The 19,515-nt window shown below is 43.2% G+C and overlaps 2 protein-coding genes across 3 annotated transcripts; one reads left to right on the forward strand and one right to left on the reverse strand.

Annotated features, from left to right (window-relative positions):
• Positions 1-723: 723 nt before the first annotated feature.
• On the reverse strand, positions 724-14,798 carry ppil4 (peptidylprolyl isomerase (cyclophilin)-like 4). Its single transcript, XM_063902341.1, has 13 exons — positions 14,653-14,798; positions 14,363-14,430; positions 10,860-10,924; positions 10,649-10,766; positions 9,460-9,602; positions 9,268-9,364; positions 8,959-9,075; positions 8,740-8,864; positions 8,558-8,624; positions 6,720-6,831; positions 6,188-6,284; positions 5,920-6,049; positions 724-990 (listed from the first exon to the last, which is right to left on the reverse strand). Exons 1-13 carry the CDS (start codon positions 14,720-14,722, stop codon positions 835-837), a joined length of 1,365 nt encoding a protein of 454 aa, XP_063758411.1. The 5' UTR covers positions 14,723-14,798; the 3' UTR covers positions 724-834.
• Positions 14,756-19,365, forward strand: ginm1 (glycoprotein integral membrane 1). Of its 2 annotated transcripts, none has more exons than XM_063902342.1 (8): positions 14,756-14,946; positions 15,044-15,115; positions 15,197-15,296; positions 15,953-16,107; positions 16,196-16,355; positions 16,438-16,667; positions 17,066-17,229; positions 17,352-19,365. In XM_063902342.1, the coding sequence occupies exons 1-8, from the start codon at positions 14,857-14,859 to the stop codon at positions 17,455-17,457; spliced, it is 1,077 nt and encodes a 358-aa protein (XP_063758412.1). In that variant the 5' UTR covers positions 14,756-14,856; the 3' UTR covers positions 17,458-19,365. The 2 variants fall into 2 exon arrangements, with proteins under 2 accessions (XP_063758412.1, XP_063758413.1); XM_063902343.1 differs by having other exon boundaries at positions 15,956-16,107.
• The last annotated feature ends 150 nt before the right edge of the window (positions 19,366-19,515 follow it).

A 19,515-nucleotide genomic window follows, 5' to 3' on the forward strand; every position in this document is an offset into this window, starting at 1 on the left:
TTAGCCTGCCTCTTTCAATTAGTGAATGCAGACAGCAGGCACTAGCTACGTGTGTGTCAGCTGATTCGTCAGCATCTTTTGACAACTAGCCTGCTACTAGGTAGCACTACTAGGGACAGTTAAGTTAAATTCAATGGTGTGCGGGGGCGATCTGACCAATGTTTCCCAGTAGCGCTAGTGCTAATGGTAAAATGACATACGGACTTGTAGGACCGAGAGAAACACAAGTGCTATATGAAATGCGCATGTAAGATTGTGATTGAATGAAATCTCTTTGTATGAGTCTAATAAAGAGTAGTGCTAGCTAGCCAACGTAGGCTACGTCTGGTCACCCTATCTAACATTGAGTAGCACTAGCTGTCTTGGCAACATCACACTTGGAAAACACATTTATTTAGTGGTGGTGAACTATACGTAAAAGGCACAAAACAGGAAAATGAGAGGCTAGAAACATTTTTGCGAAGAATGGTGTTGCTCTCCTTAGGCCACACCCTCCCTCATTACACAGATACACATCACCTGATATGCTTAGATCCAACACGCTTTCAGGTTCATACAGCTCGGGGTTGGAAAATATGCATAAAATCATATGCTCAAAATACTTGCCTAATAATTGGGCACAGTGTAAACCTTGGCCATTAAGCTCAAGTACAGTACTTTATCAAATCAAATTTGATAGTAACTTTCTAGCGCTGGAAATGAATAAAAGACACATTTCAAATGTTGGGGATTTAAAAAAAAAAAAGGTTTATTAGAAAAGTGTTTCTCAAACAGGGTTTCATCTTACAGAGCGCAGCGGTTGAAGAAGTGGACGATGTGAAGGAGGGGAGCTCCTCACCTGTACCTGCTCCTCTCTCTATCACTGGACTTCTTGGAGGAGCTGCAGTGGCCTTTATCACGGACATCTTTCCCATGCTTGTGTTTGTGCTCCCTCTCTCTGGAGCGGGACCGGGAACGCTTCTTCCTGTCCCGCCGGACATCCTCGCTGTCCTGGAAATGTCACAGAACATGCGAGACAGTCAGGGGAAGAATGGAACTACACTGCATGAACATGAATCATCAGGAACGTGTTTAAGATAAGATAAGATGTACCTTTATTAATCCCTGTGGGGAAATTTGAGTGTTTAAGCAGCAACAGAGAAGAGGAAAAACAGTACAGGTTCACACAGGGATATAAAACACAAATTTAAAATACAAAATTCTAAAAATATATATACAGATAAGTAACGAAGTGTTGTTAAAAAAATACACATGTATGTGTGCAGAAAGAGAGTGCAGGTCAAAGTTATTGTGCCAAAGTGCAAGAGTGCAGGCTTTATGTGCAGTCCGGGTTATTGTCAGTGAGCCACATGGTTAACCTCTTATTGTGCAGCCTGATGGCTACAGGCACAAAGGAGTTTCTCATTTTCTCTAAGGACAGAGCATCATGTGATGATCTTCTTAAATATGATGCACTGCTGCAGATTAAACTAACCATCAGTATGTAAAGAAGGTAAACACATTTTTAGGGCTAACATGCAACACACACATTAATACAGCAAGAGCATCATATACAGTGAAGGAAATAAGTATTTGATCCCCTGCCGATGTTGTAAGTTTGCCCACTTACAAAGAAATTAAAAGTCTATACTTTTAACGGTAGGTTTAGTTTAACAGTGAGAGACAGAATATCAGAAAGAAAAAACAGAAATGTAGATTAAAAAAAGATATCAATTGATTTGTGTTCAATTGTGTGAAATGAGTATTTGATCCCCTTGCAACAACAAGGATTCTGGCTCCAAGGGACCGGTTAAATAAGTCCTCTCGCTTTAAGAAAGTACTCCTGATATCAACTCTTTACCTGTCCACAGTCAATCAATCAGATTACAACCTCTCCACTGAGGGCCAGACCAGAGACAGGTCTTGTGATCATGGTGGAACTAATGTCTAAGGACATCAGGGACCAGATTATAGACCGGCACAAGACTGGAATAGAAGACAAGACCACCAGTAAGCAGCTTGGTGAGAGAGACAACTGGTTTGATTATTAGAAGATGGAAGAAGCACAAAATGACCATCAATCGCCCTCAGTCTGGGGCTCCACCATCTAAGATCTCTCTTGGCTCTTTGGGCATCAATGATCATGAGAAAGGTGGGAGGTCAGCCAAGAACTACACAGGAGGTACTTGTTAATGATCTGAAGGCAGCTGGGACCACAGTCACCAAGAAAACTATTGGTAACACACTGTGCCGTAATGGATTCAAATCTTGCAGCGCCCACAAGGTCCCCTACTCAAGATTGTGATCAGTCATAACATTATGACCACCTGCCAAATATAGTGTAGCTCCCCCTTTTGCAGCCAAAAGAGCCCTGACCCCTCAAGGCCTGGACTCCACTAGACCTCTGAAGGTGTGCTGTGGGGTCTGGCTCCAGGACGTTAAGCAGCAGGTGCTTTAAGACCTGTAAGTTGTGAGGTGGGGCCTACATGGATCGGACTTGTTTATCTGGCACATCCTACAGACGCTCGATGGATTGAGATCTGGGGAGTTTGGAGGCCAACTCAACACCTTGAACTCGTCGTGTTCCTCAAACCAGGGGGGTACTTGCAACAAGTTTAGGTAGGTGGTATGTCTCAAAGTAGCATCCACATGAATGGCAGGACCAGAGGTATCCCAGCAGAATATTGGGGTGCCCAACTTTTTTTTGAACCAAGATCTACTTTTAAAGTTGATAGTGTGTTGAGATCTACCAAGCCATATCAAAAGCCATAGCGTAGCCACAATTAATTGTGCACCTATATAATAACACAATGTTCTGACACAAAGATCAAGTTTTTAAAATAATAATACATTTATTGAAGTAAATGTACGTCGCGCAAAGATTAAGCACAAATAGGCCTAGGACTGGCCCGTAACAACTCAACAACATACAACCCAATTAATACAATGCCTAGTTTAAGTTGGAAAAGTGGTTCTCTACCTTAGTGGGACTTCTGGCACTGAGAGGAGGAAACTAGTCTCTCATAGTCCGGACAGTAGGAGCTGAGTGCCAGCCGTAAGCAGGCCGCAAGGTGGTCATCAGTCATGGTGGATCTGTATTTTGACTTAATGATTTTCATATGTGAAAAGGCAGACTCACACAAATATGTTGATCCAAAAAGTGCAGTCAAATTCTTTGCAGCTTGTCTGAGGTTGGGGTACTTCTCTTTCTGCATTAGATTCCAGAATTGGACATTTGTGTCAGCTGTAGCTCTTGATTTGAGCTCAATGTCATTAGTGTGAGGATCTCATTCTCAATAGCACCGCTATCCAGGTTGAAGGGTGATGCCACTTTGGACGTTATACAATCCACATCTATATTCTCCCCAAATGGAAAACTGAGAAAACTGACAACAGGCTCAATGGATGCAAAGTCAGTAAAGCGCCTGTCAAATTCTGACAAGATGCTTTGCACTTGATCATCATAACGTGCACTCTCAAGCTCCACACAGTCTTTGCCCTGACGCTTAAGTTCTGTGTCCATGTGTGGAAAGTTCCGCAGATCACACTGTTGCAACCTGCTTGACAGCAGCTGTAACTTGCTTTTAAAAGGTGTTCACGGAGCTGATCATGTTGATGATGTGTTTGTTCTTACCCTGCAGCTCTAGATTCAAGTTATTGAGCTTGTCAGTCAGATCAGTAAGAAAGGCTGAATCCAAAAGCCACTGACTGTCTTCTAGCTGTACATATTCAGCATGTTTGAACGTTTCAGAAATTCTTTAATTCAACAATTCAGAAAACCGTTCCAGAAATGTACCTCTGCTGAGCCACCTTACGTCTGTGTGCAGCAGCAGATCTGTGTGTTCTACACCGGTCTCCTCCAGTTGCGCACGGAATAATCACCTCTGCAGACTCCTGGCCCGAACAGAACAGGCAATCTTGTTAGCCACATCCATCACGTCTTTCATATTTAAAATCTTCCCACACAACCCTTGCTGGTGAATTATACAATGGTAATTCAGGAAATCCGGGAAAGATTCAGACTGTTTGCACAATCCAATGATTCCAGCAGTACGTCCAATCATTGCTGGAGCCCCATCGGTTGTAATGGAGGTGAGTTTGAAGAGGGGCAACTTGCTCTTACTAACAAATTCCATAAAAACCTGAAAAATATCTGTGCCTCTTGTGTGCCCTTTCAAATGCAAAATGGTCAGCAGCTCTTCTTTTACATTCATATTGTCGAAAACCATTCTAATGAACAACATAGCTGAGCCACATCCACAGCATCAGTGGATTCATCAAAATGTGTCAATATCATTCCTCAATTACTGTTCAACATCCTCCTCCATTCCCTCGCATCGCCGTGTAACAGAATTTCTTGATAGCTGCACATCCTGAATAGCAGACACAATCTCCTTTCGATTTTTAAAATTGGCAAAAAGCGCATCTGCAGCTTCCATGAACGCTTCTTTCACAATCTCACCATCCTTGAAAGAGTTCTTTCCTTTTGCAAGAACACGACAGACACGATAAGAAGCTATGGTTGCAGCCTTACTCGTGATATTGGTAACTGACTTTTCAATTCCTTGACTTTTCGGGCGCGCAGTGGTGATTTAGCTGGGAAGTTTGTATCGTAGCTCTTGTGGACCGTCTTCAAATGCTGCTCCAAATTCCCTTTCTTTGGTAAAGACACATTTGCATTGCAGATAAGACAGATGGACTTGGCATTCAAATACATGACAAAATAATCCTCCTCCCACTCTGAATGAAAATGATAAGTTTGAGATGTTTTAGCTTCTGCCGCCATGGTAGTATCCACTCGCTCTAGTCAAGCTTCTCGCGCCCTTCCGAGTCCTTAGTTAGAACCTAGCAACCATACCCTGCGTGCAGATAGAAAGAAGCGCGTGAGATTTTTTCTTTGATTATGACTGATCTACTTTACTATAGCTGTACAAATCTACACACTGCTTCACGCGATCAGCAGTTCATTGTGCCTATTTAAGATGTTTTAAGTTGGAAGTTTTAATGTAGGCCTATTTTACACAACAGTAGGAGGATAGCCTACACACAACATTTTCTCACGATCGACTGGAACTCAGCCCGTGATCGACTGGTAGACCGCGATCGACTGGTTGGGCACCCCTGGCCCAGAGCATCACAGTGCCTCCGTCAGCTTGCCTTCTTCCCATATTGCATCCTGGAGCCATGTCTTCCCGAGGTAAGAGACGCACCCAGACATCCACCTGATATAAAAGATAACGTGATCCATCAGACCAGGCCACCTTCTTCCATTGCTCCGTGGTCCAGTTCTGATGCTCACATGTCCATTGTAGCCGATTTCGGAGGTGGACAGGGGTCAGTGTGGTCACCCTGACCGGCTACACAGCCCCATACCAACAAGCTGCGATGCTCTGTGTGTTCTGACAGCTTTCTAACAGAACCAGAACTAACTGTTTCAGCAGTTTGAGCTACAGCAGCTCTTCAGTAGGATCGGACCACACGGGCCAGCCTTCCCTCCCCACAAACATCACTGAGCCTTGGCTGTCCTGTTCATTCCAGCGTGTTAGAGGCATTATTGTGCACTTGGCACTGAAACAGAAAAGTGCTTCATATTGAAAGCTTAAACTTTAACCTCCAGTTTCTTTTATTGTTTCTTTCTGCCCTTTTAATTGTTAGTCTGGTTAAACCATTGCACACAGTGTTCTCCATGTACTAAACTAAAGACATCATCTAATCATCTCTAAAACTGTGCGTGGGATTCAGTCAGATGGTGGCGTACAACCAAACACAAACACAACACATTCAGATTGGTTTTGTGTGGGGAACTGGTGTTTCAAACACACCGCTTGATTCAGATAACGTGGATCAGTAAAGCCATCCCATATGTTCCTACACTAATAAAAACTCTCAATATTAACACTGGAGGAGCAGAACACAATGCTAGTTCTGGCTTGAAACTACCTTCGGCTTTGTGGACTTCCTGCTGTCATCATCAGAGTGGTGATGGTGCCTCTTGTCCTTGTGTTTCTTTTCAGAGTGCCGATGGCTCATCGTCTCTTCTTCTTCCTCAATTAACAGGTCATACTTGGAACTTTAGGGAAAGTTATGGAAAGCTCCATGAAGTTGAGAAAGTTAGACCCGATCAAAAGGCCACCACAACACAGACTGTAGAGCTAAATATATCAGAGCTATTTGTCATGAAACCCCCCCTTATTAACCAAAAGGATACTCTTGTTTGGGCTTCACTTGATCCTTCAGAGCCAATTTGGATCTGTTGTCCTCATCCTTCTCGTAGGCTTTGAAGTCATCTTTGGAGTACTTGCCACCTATGACACAGCAGAAACACACTGAGCTAAATCACATACTAAGTAAGTACTACAGCTGCCTTTACAACGCGTACTGTTGCATGCTGTATGCATACAATTGGGACATACTACTTCACTATATCATTGCATCGTTGATGTTCTCGTTCGTTTCCCTGCTATGCATAGTGTGTTAGAAGAGCCAGAAATGCATGCAAGCTTGCAAGCTTGCAAACTGTAAAATGGGACTGGATGCACTAGGACTTCCTGTTGTTCTTCACATACTGCATTTGAAACACTAGGCATTAGGACAGACTAAATCTGGCAAAACAAATATTAAAGTAGTGTGGGTAATAAAACTCAGGTTGAACACTAAATACAGAATTAAAGTTTGGACTGCTGCAAACTTCAGAACAGGAGACATATTGAAAACCGTGCAGACCCTGCAGGCTTCACTACCTTTGCCTTTCCATTTAATCTTTGACACCGATTGGCTGAAGTCTACGTGGATGCGGCGATCATCAATCAGCACATTGTCCATTTTGAAGTAAGCCTTTTCACAGTCTTCCTGCTGTGGAGAATACATAAATAAAGGTTAGAGGGAATCTTTAAGAAGTCAATGTCAGGTCAGTAACGTGGTTTTCAAACTGGAAGGGTTTTAGGTTCATAGGAGCTCCCACCAACAATTATTATAATTATGATTCAACGATTTCAATGTCACAAGATTGTTTTAAATGTCCATTACAATTTCAGAACTTTAGAGAGATATAAAAACCCTGTTGCATAGAAAATGAAAAAGAATGACTAGGTGAAAAGTTTGTATCTTGTCTGCAGCTCTCACATTCATTTAAAGCATGAACATGAAGTTAGCAGCACCAATATCAGATATTTAGGAACAAGCAAAGCTTTCATTGGCTGTTCTTTCACAGATGTTTGATGCATTTATCAAATATATTGACTGCTCCTCATATTCATTATGGCAGCTTTTTACAAGGGCAATTCATTGATATTCCTCTGATGCTTTTTTTATGCTCCCTGAATGTAACTGGTAGAGGTGCGAGTGAATCACAACGCCCTCTGATGGTTTTATTCTTCTTCACTCTGCACTTCCCAAGCACCCCCCTCACAACCCTGCTGTGCTGCATTCAGGGCTGCTTTCCCTTTGAGTCACAGCTTTTGATCAGAGGGCTGACGGTCAAGTGCAAATTCATTTACATATCTCTTTATTAATATTTCAGCATCCCATGTGATGATGACACTCAAAGTTCATCATTTACTTTGTCCTTCCCATTCTGCAGAAGGTTTCCTCTGTCACTTTCACTGACTAAAGACTGACGAGCTGAAATCATGTCAAATTTTCTCATGTTTGAGAAACCATGCATTTAAAAAAGTAAGGCATTCCCTGCACTGTGAAATCGTTTAATGTTCAATGTATTCTCTGACAATTAGGGATGCACGGATTGCAATATGTCGGCCGATGCTGATGTCAAGAATAACTATTTTTGGCGATACCGCTGCCGATGGTCGATGTTTTACTGTTTAAACTGTAATAGTAGCATAAGGCAGCCTGTCCCTTTAAGAGAGAGAGTGGGGGATACGTGTGTGCATGTGTAAGAGCGAGAGAGAGGTTGAGCGAGCCATAGTAAGTTTCTGGAAGTTAACAGGAGTAGCAGCAAGTATAACAAAGTCACAAATATATACGACGGCCTCCCAAGAACACCGAGTGATGGATTTAATTTACCGATCCTGCAGACACCCGCTACTACACGGGGCGGAAGTCCTGCAGCATGCAGCGGGCAGCAGCAGCTCCTCACAGAGGAGAGGACACGCCACCCCCCCCCTTCTGAATGACTTTAAAGTTACGGCAGACCCACAGTCACTGATACAATCCTTCAAAATGATGCCCTGATTTAAGATTTGGTCCGTCAGATTTAAAAACAACGACGCTAACGCGACTTCTCCCGTTCACGTAGCAAAACATAAACATCGGCGACTGCCATCGGGGATGTCACCTTATTTATCGATGTGCCGATTGTGGTAAATAGGGCTAACATCTCTGTGCATCCCTACTGACAATGCTTCCCTCAACAATGATTGCTTTTAATATTTTGTCTGTGTCTGTTTAAAAAGCGAGATAAATGTTGCTAAACATGTCTTCTAGTTGGGACAGAGATAGGCTACCTGTTTCTGTTTTGATTTAAATGATAGTATATAATATTCGGTATACTAACATCAGAAGGTGTTGACCTGTAAACACACCACATGTAGTTCAGGTAGATAATAAACAAGATGCTCACCTTTTCAAACTCAATAAAAGCGTAACAGAGGGACTCTCCACTTTTCCAGTCTCTGATGATCTCACAGCTACACACAACAAAGTAGCATGAGAAAGTTTTGTATACAAACAATTTCCATAATTTATTTCTAGAAACATTTTTTATACAAATGACAGTGCGTAGAACTAGGAGGTAAGCCTCACCTTTTTATAGTCCCAAAGCGAGAAAAGATGATCTCCAGGTCCTCGTCTGTGGTCACTGGGTTGAGTTTGCACACAAACAGGACGTTCTCTGGAGGCGCCATGTCTGCGTCAGGGAGGTCCCCTACCTACAGGACGGGGTGACAGAAGAGCGTGGGAACGTCTCAGACTGCATCCTTGGTATGTTCAGTCAAAGGCTGAGAGCAAGTTTCTTCCACATACCATCTCCAGCAGGATGGCCTGAGTCTTGGCTTCCTTCTCCTTTAACCTCTCCTCCAGCTCCTCGGCTTCTTTTCCATCCGTGTCGTCGATCACTTCATCTGCTCCGATTCGGCCACTCTGCACACCACATCAGAAACACTTGGAGCTTTTCAGACAATAAAAGCTCTTTTCGCATATATGTGAACATGTATGCATTTGTTTAAAGTCCAGATGATGTTTGCCGAGCATGGATCACGTGTTCTGAAAGTTTGTTTCTTGGTTATCGTATGACAAGCTTAGCTTTGAGAATGGATCCACAGTGGCACTCACGTCGAGCTGCTCTCTGGTGGGCTCAGGGGATCGATTCGGCACGGGCAGATCAGGAGGGTCATCAAAAGGATCTTCTAGGATCACGGTGTGGTTTATCCTGCAGCACATTCACATTCCTTCACTGAATACTTACACCCAGATGTTTCTCTGATAAATAACACATGTGATTTTGGACCGTTTGTGTTAGTTCACCTGATATCCTGAAAGGGGACAAAGTCCTTGTCCACAAAGGCCTCGTTGATTTTGGCTAAGATGTCCATGCCTTCTGTCACTTCCCCAAACACAGTGTGGACTCCGTTCAGGTAATCCAGGTTGTCAGCCATGGTAATAAGGAACTGAGGAACAGAATAACAGATTAATAACAATAATAATAACTAGGGATGCACCGGTGAGCATCGGCTGATGTTAGCCCTATTTACCACAATCGGCACATCGGTAAATAAGGTGACATCACCGATGGCAGTCGCCGAAGTTTATGTTTTGCTACGTGACCAGGAGAAGTCACGTTACCATCGTTATTTTTAAATCTGACGGACCAAATGTTAAGGGTATCATTTTGAAGAATTAGATCAGTGACTGTGGGTCTGCCGTAACTTTAAAGTCATTCGGGGGGGGGGGGGGGGGGGGCGTCTCCTCTCCTCTGTGAGGAGCTGCTGCTGCACGCTGCATGCTGCAGGACTTCTGCCCCGTGTACCGGGTGTCTGCAGGATCGGTAAATTAAATCCATCACTCAGTGTTCTTGGGAGGCCGTTGTTTATATTTGTGACTTTGTTATATTAACTGCAATCCTGTTAACTTCCAGAAACTTACTATGGCTCGCTCAACCTCTCTCTCGCTCTCGCTCTTGCACATGCACACACGTATCCCCCCACTCTCTCTCTTAAAAGGGACAGGCTGCCTTATGCTACTATTACAGTTTAAACAGTAAAACATCGGCCATCGGTAAAAATTGTTATTCTTAACATCGGCCGACATTTTTGCAATCGGTGCAATAATAATAATAATAGATAAGATTTATATAGCGCTTTTCCTAATGCTCAAAGATGCTTTAAATAAGATCAGAAACAACAAAAATATGAAAAAAACCACAGTCATTAAAAGTGCAGAGTAAAAAGTGTGTGTGGGGGGGGAGTTGATTAGAGATTGAAAGCTAGAGTGAATAAGTGAGTTTTGAAAGATTTTTGAAGGATTCAAGAGTGTTGGCTTTTCAGATGTGACTGGGAAGGGAGAGAGAGAGAGGGATTGTCATGGTTGCATATAAAGTCTATCCATCCACCCGTTACCATGGTTCAGTATAACATGATATAACAGGATTGTTTTGTTGCTCCTGCTCTGGAAGCTTTTTGAAACAAGGAAGGACAAACAGGGCTGCTTTCTTCACCTGAGAACCATGCTGGTTGTTTCCGTTGTTCACCATGGACACCGTGCCCTTCTTCCTGTGTTTGATACGTGGTGCTTTCTCTGCATCAAAAAAGCCGGCCTGGTCCCCATAGAGTTTGCTGATCACACACCACACACGCACACAGAACAGAAAATGTATCAACTTGCATTTGTGTGAGAGAAAGCAAAAAGTGGTGATGAAGAGGACTAACCTGTAGACAGATTCCCCCCCGCGCCCTGTCCCAGTGGGATCTCCGGTCTGCACGATGAAGTCTCTCTGAAGAGGATACAAGGACGTGTTACTAAGAGCGTCAAACTCAAAAGTGGACGGATACATTAGGAGAGCACTGTATCTCCCCCAGAGTCTGAGCAACCAAACCTTGTGCTATGAGTGGTCAGAAAATCAATGCGCATCCACATTAATGATCCAATATCATCCGTTCATTTAACAGCAAACAAAAACTCTAAACTCATACACATCCATAACAGGGTATGCAGGAATCCTGAAGTCAAATTGAATACCTTTTATGACCTCATCGCCACTTCGAGTTCTAACCGGTTACATTGGCGACACACTTTACCTCACATTTAGTATAGGCTATACAGTATTGATTGTAAGATAGCACAACTAAACAGTTTGTGATAATTCCTTATCATAATTCAGATAGAACTAGGGCTGTCAATCGAATAAAAAAACTAATTAATTGCACAATTTTCTGTAATTAATCACGATTAATCTATCAATAAATTAATTGCATTTTTCTACTTAAGACTGAAGCTTATAATGAATATTTATTTATGTAAAATCAATCATCAAATTAATGTAGAATAAACACAGAGAAAGTATATTTAAATTCAAAGACCATTTTAATGGCTTAAGGTGCACATATGCACAGTGCAAATACAAACAATAATTCAGAACATTGAACATTTTTCAATCCATAGACATAATTGACTTAATCCTTCTTTACATTCAGCCAGTTACTGAGACAGACCAGTTTGTTTACGTTATCAGGGGACAAAGAAGCTCGCTTCTTTTGAATGATGTGGCCTGAGAGTGAGAACAACCTCTCACAAGGCACTGTGGTTGCAGGGGTTGAGAGGTACTTGTGTGCAGTGGGTGCCAGCCTGGCATGTGCTCCCTCTCTCTTTGACCACCATTGTAGTGGACACCCTTCTATGTCCATTTTTGGCTCTGCTTTGTAGTGATCCAGACAATGCTCTATGGACTCCTCCTCGTCATCTGTATCTGAATCAGAAGAACACAGCAACATGGACATCCTCCTCCTCTTCTTTGGTGATGGCTCCTCTGTTGTCTCAGCAGGTGGTTGTTGTGCACGTGTCTCTCTCATCATCAGGTCACGTACTGAAGCCCACACCTCACTCCTTTCATGTTTTGGAAGGCACTTAAGGTCTTTAAACGTAGGGTCAAGGGCAAAAGTGATCTTCAGATATTTGAGGTTGGTGCTATCCTTCCGTTGAGCTAGGTGTGTGGTAAAGGCCTTCTTGAACATCAGAAGATAAACTGGATCATCGTCTGAGGGCTCCATAACTCTGAACAAGTGGCGTAAGGCTGGCAAGACCACTGAACAGGAGACATACTGCTCTCCCCCCAGCAGTTCAGTCACATATCTGCAATGGAAAGCACAAGGTGTTAAACATTTCAGTAAATCTTTATTAACAACACAGAGAACCAGTGCGCACACACACCCACACCCACACCCACACACACCCCCACACACACACACACACACACACACACACACACACACACACACACACACACACGACAGGGAGAGAGAGAAAATGGTACACGTATACTGTACACAGGAGATAGGGAGAAAGGGAGAAAGAAAGAGAGGGAGGAGAAACAAGAAATAAATAACATACCTGCAAGGTTCCAGTAGTTCCTCCAGCTTTTGCAGTTTGGCAAGCTCCTGGTCAGTCAACATGGCAACCTTGCTCTTTTGCTGCGCCAGGGTAATGGTCAGTGGAGATTTGTTTCTCTGCATCCTCTTTACCATCTCCAGTGTAGAATTCCATCTTGTTGCAACATCCTGAGCAAGTGATTGTTGCTTAAGTCAGTGTGCAACTTGCTGTTCGTTTGATTCCTGAGCGTTAGATGGACTATGCTTAAAGTGCCCGACAATCTTGTGACATTTGGCCAGAACACTTTCAAATCCACTGTCTTTAAGTGAGACTGTGACCGTTCTTTGCACACAGTGGGCCATGCAAGGCAGGTGTTCAAATGGAAGTAGCCTCGCGGCAGGCTACCATGTGACGAGCACTGTCAGTGCCGAGTGTGGTCAACTTTTCCTTGATTACCATTCGTTTGCAACATCCAGAAAATGGTTAGCACATGCATCTGCATAATGTCGCTCCTCGGTTTTACTCACAGTAAGTGCAAATTACTGCAGAGTCCAGCCTTGATCAATGAAATGCGCCGTGACGCCCAAATAATTATCGTTGTTGACAGACGTCCAGTGGTCACCTGTGACAGCGTTGTACTTTGCTTGCTCAAGCATGTTTGTCCACTTTGCCCTCTCATCCTCATACAACGTGTGTGTTCTTGACATGATGGTTCCTCTCGAGGGTAAATTATAAGAGGTATCTCCCGATGCAACACGAATTACTTATACTCTGGCCCCAGCGTTAGAGTGGCGCCCAGCATCACTCGGAGGTTAGGAGCGGTGGCTGTAGTAGCTTCAGCGATGGTGGGTAGGAGTGGTGATGTTGCGCTGAAGTGCGCGATTGAGACCTGCTGTCTGCGTCCCACAGCGGCTTTGTGGCTAGCACTTAGCATGTGGGACCGGACAGCTTTGATCCCCATCGAGGCTACACTGATCACCTTCCGACACACGCAGCAGTAGGCCTCACGGTTATTTCCCCATAACTGTCAACCGGCGTAAACTGACCTTCGCGCGCTATCAAACAGCAGTCAGTCAGTGAGCGCGCGATGTCCTGTTCAAATGACGTCAAATCCAACGGGATGCCATGAATAAACGAAACGATATCTCACTACACACACCTACGCACTGATTCAATTCAGGCAAACTTTAGAATACAACCTCTTTGGACAATTTATATACTTATTGAATATTTATTGAAAACAAGCTACAACATTTAATACATTGGAAAATGCCGTTTAATACTTTTTAATAGCCTTAATTTTCTCTAATTTCATTTATCAACAAGTATTTTGTTAAGACCCCGCGGACACCCTGCATAACAACCTATGCATGATAAAATAACACCTACAAAACGTTCAGAATATTTCATAAATACAATTAGGTAAGTATGCAAAATGGCTTCAATCTCCTAAACATCACATTGGAGAAAATTCTGTCTGTTGCTTTTAAATGACTAAAGTTGTTTTTGACTGGAAATTATAATGTAATCAATTTAGATTATCGATATGTGGAACTTTTGCTCCATAGCTCAACTAGGATTGATTCGTAGTGCCGTTACAAATTAGCAAGGGAACGTTTAGATTTACCTGAAACTTTGATGAGTGTGAAGTTGTAAAAGTTGCAATGAATCTCCTGTCTACTGTCTTACTTTCAGAAAATATATTTTGGTTGCAAAGGTAATCAATAATTAAAGAGTTTATGTGTGCATGATTACATGGAGCTATTGATCTGCCCATGCCTTTCCCACACAACTGTCTAATGAGGAAGAGTTTAATTTGATCATTGTGGCGGAGACAGTATCGTACCTGGACATTGTGGATGAGGCAGTAGTTGTAGTACTTTATCTTGCATAGTTTCAGAAAGTTTAGGCAAGCTGGAGAAGAGAAGAGAACAGAGATTAATCCGATAATCATCACAGCACTACATGAACACAGCGTTCAGTAAACAGGACAGTGTTTGTTGTTCCAAACAGAACAAGCTAACGGCCTTAGCTTAGCGAGCTGCCCCTCACTGAGCCGCAGCCCACCCGGCTCGCTCAGCTTGCACTTGTTCACAGAATGAGCGGCTGTTAGGTGTAAATTGCATTATTTCTTACTTTTAGGCCTTTCTTCTGTAAATAAATCGATAACAACATCGCCCAACGTTGTTTCAAGGAGCAACGCCATGATGAGTTTCTTGTTATCGCGAGATGAGTGTTTGTAAATATCTCGCGCGTGCGCAGTGGACGTGTCTTGCTCAATGTTTTTGTTTGAGCCAGTGCGTTTAAACCCAGCTGTCTGACGCTGTGAAGTAGAGCATCATGGAGACGGCGGGTCTAAGGATTTGTGTTTTATCTCTTCTGTTTTCTTCAGTAACCTGCACAGAGCGGGTGTCTAGCCAACTGAATACGGTAATATGTTAGCAACGATCAGCTTTAGCCTTAGCTTAGCGTTACTGGTGCTAACGTCACCTGTTTGTTCTCTCTCATTATTCATTATCCTCCACAGGAAAACATCGTGATTAATGTGACAGCAGGGACCGTGGCTGACACACAGCTGCAGGACTCCAGCAGCTTGCAGGTAGTCCCGTGTGATGTTACAGGATAGAGTAAGACAACTTTAAAGGTTTAATTAGAGCCTTACCGCTGCCTCTGCTCTCAGATCAGTCTGAACCTGTCTGTGGGGGAGCAGCAGGTGTTGGTCAACCACTTCCCCGTGGAGCTGTCCGGTGTCACCAGGTTCACCTGCCAGGCTCTGCTCTGTGAGTTCCCCTCACCTTGTCGTCATGAACCATCCTGGAATAAACCATTTGTACACAGCCAGAAGAAACCCTGCCCATAATAGAAATGAATGAATATTGGGTTGGGTTGCCTTCTTTTTTTTGCATACCATGCCACTTCCCCTCAGCTACATTTACGCGACAGATTTAGTTAAGCATCATGTATTAATCATGGATGATTTATACAAAATATTTGCTAATCAACAAATGATTGTTCATGTATTATAGGTCATGATAAACTTCTGCTCTACCAGTTGAAACATTAAAGTGATGAATACATCAATGGAATACAATATAACGTATATTATTCAGAAAGGGACTGTTGTGCTGTATGGTTACAGTAGGCCTACATGGTACATTTGTGAGTATATTTTGATGCTAATTTCTTCATACTAAGTAAGATTGTAAACGCATGATTTTTACATTTAAAAGTGTATCTGTGGTCTGACTAATGTTATTGACGTCTCAGGTCTGAGTCGCCCACTCATCCATAATGTTTTTCTGTGGCCTCTTAATGCTGCAGTACAATTATATGTTTGTTCCTACTCCTAGTTTTTGGGATTTATCTGCTTATGAGGAGGTGCTTATGGTACAAATGACAACTGTTGGAGATACGTCACTCAGTCCTCTTTTTTCAGTAGACAGCATCAATGGCAGCAGTGAGTTTGAATCTGGGGATTTGGTGTCCACGGTCACACGGGTGATGGTGAGCCAGAACCGGCTGTACAGCGACACTGAAGAGGTGCTGGCCCTGCAGGTGTTCAGTGAAGTGATAGAGCTGGAGGGCAAGGAGGTAATATTTCTTAGATAAACCCACAGACCATGATTGATAAAGTAGTATTTGAAAATGATTTCACACCCTTTTGCTTCGTGTCATTTAGGTCCAACAGCCTGACATGTGTGAGGTGAAGATACTGATGAGCCCAGACTTCCAGAAGCTGGCTCAGTTTACCAACATCTACCCCATCGGACACAGTGAGATCTTCAGGCTTCCCAGGGAGAACGACCTGGTGGTCACAGATCCACCTAACCCCAGGAAAGGTATGCGAACACGGAGCGTTTTCTGATGCTTGTTATGATTTGAATACAGATCCAGTAAGTGTGTGTGTTGTATTTAAACCAGATGAAGAACAGCTGATATCCCAGACCACCAGCCAGTACCCCCTGAAGCACACAGAGACCACACAGGAGGAGGTGGCCGCCCCGGGAAAGCTCCCAGAGACACCCCTCCGTATGGACCCTGACCTGCTGTATGACGTCAGATATGATGATGAATTTGATGTCAGAGAGCCGAGCCAACCTGATCACGTTCAGATGGAAATTCCACCCAAAGAATTCATATCATCCTACTCTGTAAGCCATTCCTGATGCTAGACCATCGCAGGGCTTCTGAACATACACAGGGCATGGGAAGTCAGTTTATCAGAAGGGGTTCACTGGTGGTTTTCTTGAAACTCTAGCACTGTATGGCTGCTCCTGTAATCACATGTTGCCCTGCAGTGATCACTGCTGAAATTTGGAAACCAACTATCCTAAAGCTTTGGAAATATGTGGGGAGGGTGGAATACTAATGATAGTTTCTATAAAAACATTTGTAGCAGTTAAAAATCCAGCAACTCCCTGGAAACCAGTCCAATATTTGTATTAAAGTGGTTGGAGCTACATGACATGGGGAGAATGCACACACTCCTCCCATACACTCTTTGTCTTTGGCTGTGGTAGCTGTAGCTTACATCTCTGTGCTCCCACAGGCTGTGTGTCAGTGGGTGGAGGGGGTGAGGGAGCGTCTGAGGCGCTTCAGCTCCGAGTCGCTGCCTCTCTTCTTCCTGGTGATGTGGGTGGTGGTGATCGGCGTGGTCGGATCAGCGGTCATCGTCAAGATTTTGGACATGTTCTTCCCAACGTGTGAACACAAGTGAGTCTGTTTCATGGGGAATATGAATAAAAGGAATATTCAAAAGGGGTTCTTAAACATTTGGTCAGTAACGACCTGATGTCTACCAAATGTTCATGTTTTTGTTGCCTCTTTTCTTTCAGGCACATCTTTCATCTTAACCCCCTCACTCTGATGCCGGAGGACGAGAAGCACACTCTGCTCGACAACGTAGAAATAGAGGCAGAAGAGGAAGAGAAGAAGCCTTGAAGGAGGGGGGGGGGGGGGGGGGTGGTGGTGGCCAGCTTCTTTATTTTCAGTTTATTTGTTCTCTAACTTGGTCAATGCGTTATATTTTCAGCATGGCATGATTTTGTCACAAGCTTGTATTCAGATTTTTTAAGCTGATTTTTTTTGTTTGCTCCTCAATTTACCCTTTAAGCTCAAAAGCCAGGGAGCAGGGAGTGCTGTAATGCCATCAAATTCCTCAAATTCAGTGACATGATGAGAAAGGAACAGGAAGTGAGCAGCTGATGTAGCGGGGCTAGCTGTGTGTGGCCCTGCAGAGAAAAAGGCTTTACTTTGATGGTTTGTCATATAACAGTTTTACCGAGTCATAAATGACATCTACTAGAAATGAGACATCTTTTTATAGAACGCGACTTTGCAATGTGGCTCATTCTTCGATATACATCTTCAGTATTATTTTAAAGGTAAAGAAAAAGCAGGTGACATACATGTAGTCTTAATGCCAAACATAATCCATGCCGCATCAAGTCAAACCACCGGCCTGCGTGTCACATGCTATATGTAAAGCTCGTCAAGTGAAGAAAGGATTTCCAGCAACCAGCTGAGACACCAGGAAATCCGTGCTTCGTTATTTCAATAAATAAGTGCATTTCCTTAAATGAAAACTACTCCTTTGATGGAACCTAGGCGAATCGTCCTCAAAGTGCTCAGAGTACGTGTGCAGGGAGAGCTAAGACACTGCAGGTTAAACACATGAATACAGTATAAACAAACTGAAGTTTTAAGGAGCTGATCCAGTCTCTCTGATCTCTGAGAAGACTTCATATAGGATACACTTCTGTAGAGCTTACACGTTTATTTAGTCACTCTCTAAAATGATACCCTTTGCTTGATGTGAAGGTGCACTAAAATGACTTTATTCAATATATTCTGTAATATGAAGCATTGTCTCCCACCCATCAGTCTTTAGGTGAGGACAAAGATAAAGGAGAACCCCCCCCCCCCACACACACACACACACACACCTCTGTTAAACTGAATGTTACTACACCACCCCTTAAGGTTATGCTTTCCTATAATGAGTGCCTCAGTGACTCTCAGTGAAGGGGGGTTGATGTTGTGTGCTGTCGTGTTTCTCATGCAGAATGTAAGTGTGCTTGTTCTGATTGTCTGTACTCTAGAACATGTAAGACAAACTACCAATGTGAAAGACATGTAGATAGTTGTGAAGGAAATAGTCTGTACTTCGGTGAAAACTGGACTGGACCCTGCATGAATGTTTTTTTCTTTTCTTTTCTGGTAAATCTCATCAGAATTTATGTCCAAGAATGACTTTGATAAACCTTCTGGGTGTGTTTCCTGGGATGTGTGTGAGGGACCAAGCAGGTGGGTGCAAGGCCAGAAATTGTCAAAAAGGTGTGTTCAATTTCCCCTCAGCAGTGGGAGTGTTTCAACATGTTTTTGTATTATTTTAAGATGCACCACCTACCATGCTTTTTTCAAACCCCCTTTGAAGATCAGCTTGTGCCTCAGAACAGCTGAGGTTGGGGTTTTGTCTCCCAGCGTTCAGTTGATGTGCAGAATGCATGATGTACAGTGTGGACGGTGCATGTTAAGTGTAGCTAGTGAATGCACCCTGCTGTGTTATCAGTCAGAGGAAGTGGAAGCTGCATGAGGACCTGTGATGGGTTCAAAGTGATCATCTCAATACATCACAGTTCTGTTGCGGATACTACATTAGCCTGAGGCAGACAATATGTCAGGCATGAATTCAGAGGTGTTGCTGAAGAATACTAATAAAATGTATTTTAATTTGCTCTTTGAAACATGTTACTATTTTGAGACTTTTTGTGTGCATACAATGACAGCTGGACTGTGTGTTTGGGTCTAACATCCTGCTGAATAAATGCTTCTCTGATGAGCATCAAACCTTCGTGTCGTGCACACTGAACACTGCTGCATTGCTTCTGATGTACCGGCCTCAGTCTCCTTATGTCTGGGCTTCAGACTGAAAACGTTTCAAAGTTTCAAAGCTTTATTATCACGTGCACAGATGCTACAGTGTAGATATGGCAATGA

Source organism: Eleginops maclovinus, chromosome 15 (genome assembly GCF_036324505.1).
Source record: "Eleginops maclovinus isolate JMC-PN-2008 ecotype Puerto Natales chromosome 15, JC_Emac_rtc_rv5, whole genome shotgun sequence".
Taxonomy (NCBI): domain Eukaryota; kingdom Metazoa; phylum Chordata; class Actinopteri; order Perciformes; family Eleginopidae; genus Eleginops; species Eleginops maclovinus.

What these genes read in the sequence shown, in the direction of transcription:
- ppil4 (XM_063902341.1), bottom strand. Translation starts at nt 14,722, where the DNA reads ATGGCGTTGCTCCTTGAAACAACGTTGGGCGATGTTGTTATCGATTTA. An exon ending in GTCCCCTTTCAGGATATCAG is followed by an intron (nt 9,365 to 9,459) that starts GTGAACTAACAC and finishes AATGTGCTGCAG; the next exon opens with GATAAACCACACCGTGATCC. An exon ending in CTTTTATTGAGTTTGAAAAG is followed by an intron (nt 6,832 to 8,557) that starts GTGAGCATCTTG and finishes TATTCTCCACAG; the next exon opens with CAGGAAGACTGTGAAAAGGC.
- ginm1 (XM_063902342.1), top strand. Translation starts at nt 14,857, where the DNA reads ATGGAGACGGCGGGTCTAAGGATTTGTGTTTTATCTCTTCTGTTTTCT. An exon ending in TGTCTAGCCAACTGAATACG is followed by an intron (nt 14,947 to 15,043) that starts GTAATATGTTAG and finishes TATCCTCCACAG; the next exon opens with GAAAACATCGTGATTAATGT. An exon ending in TCCACCTAACCCCAGGAAAG is followed by an intron (nt 16,356 to 16,437) that starts GTATGCGAACAC and finishes TATTTAAACCAG; the next exon opens with ATGAAGAACAGCTGATATCC.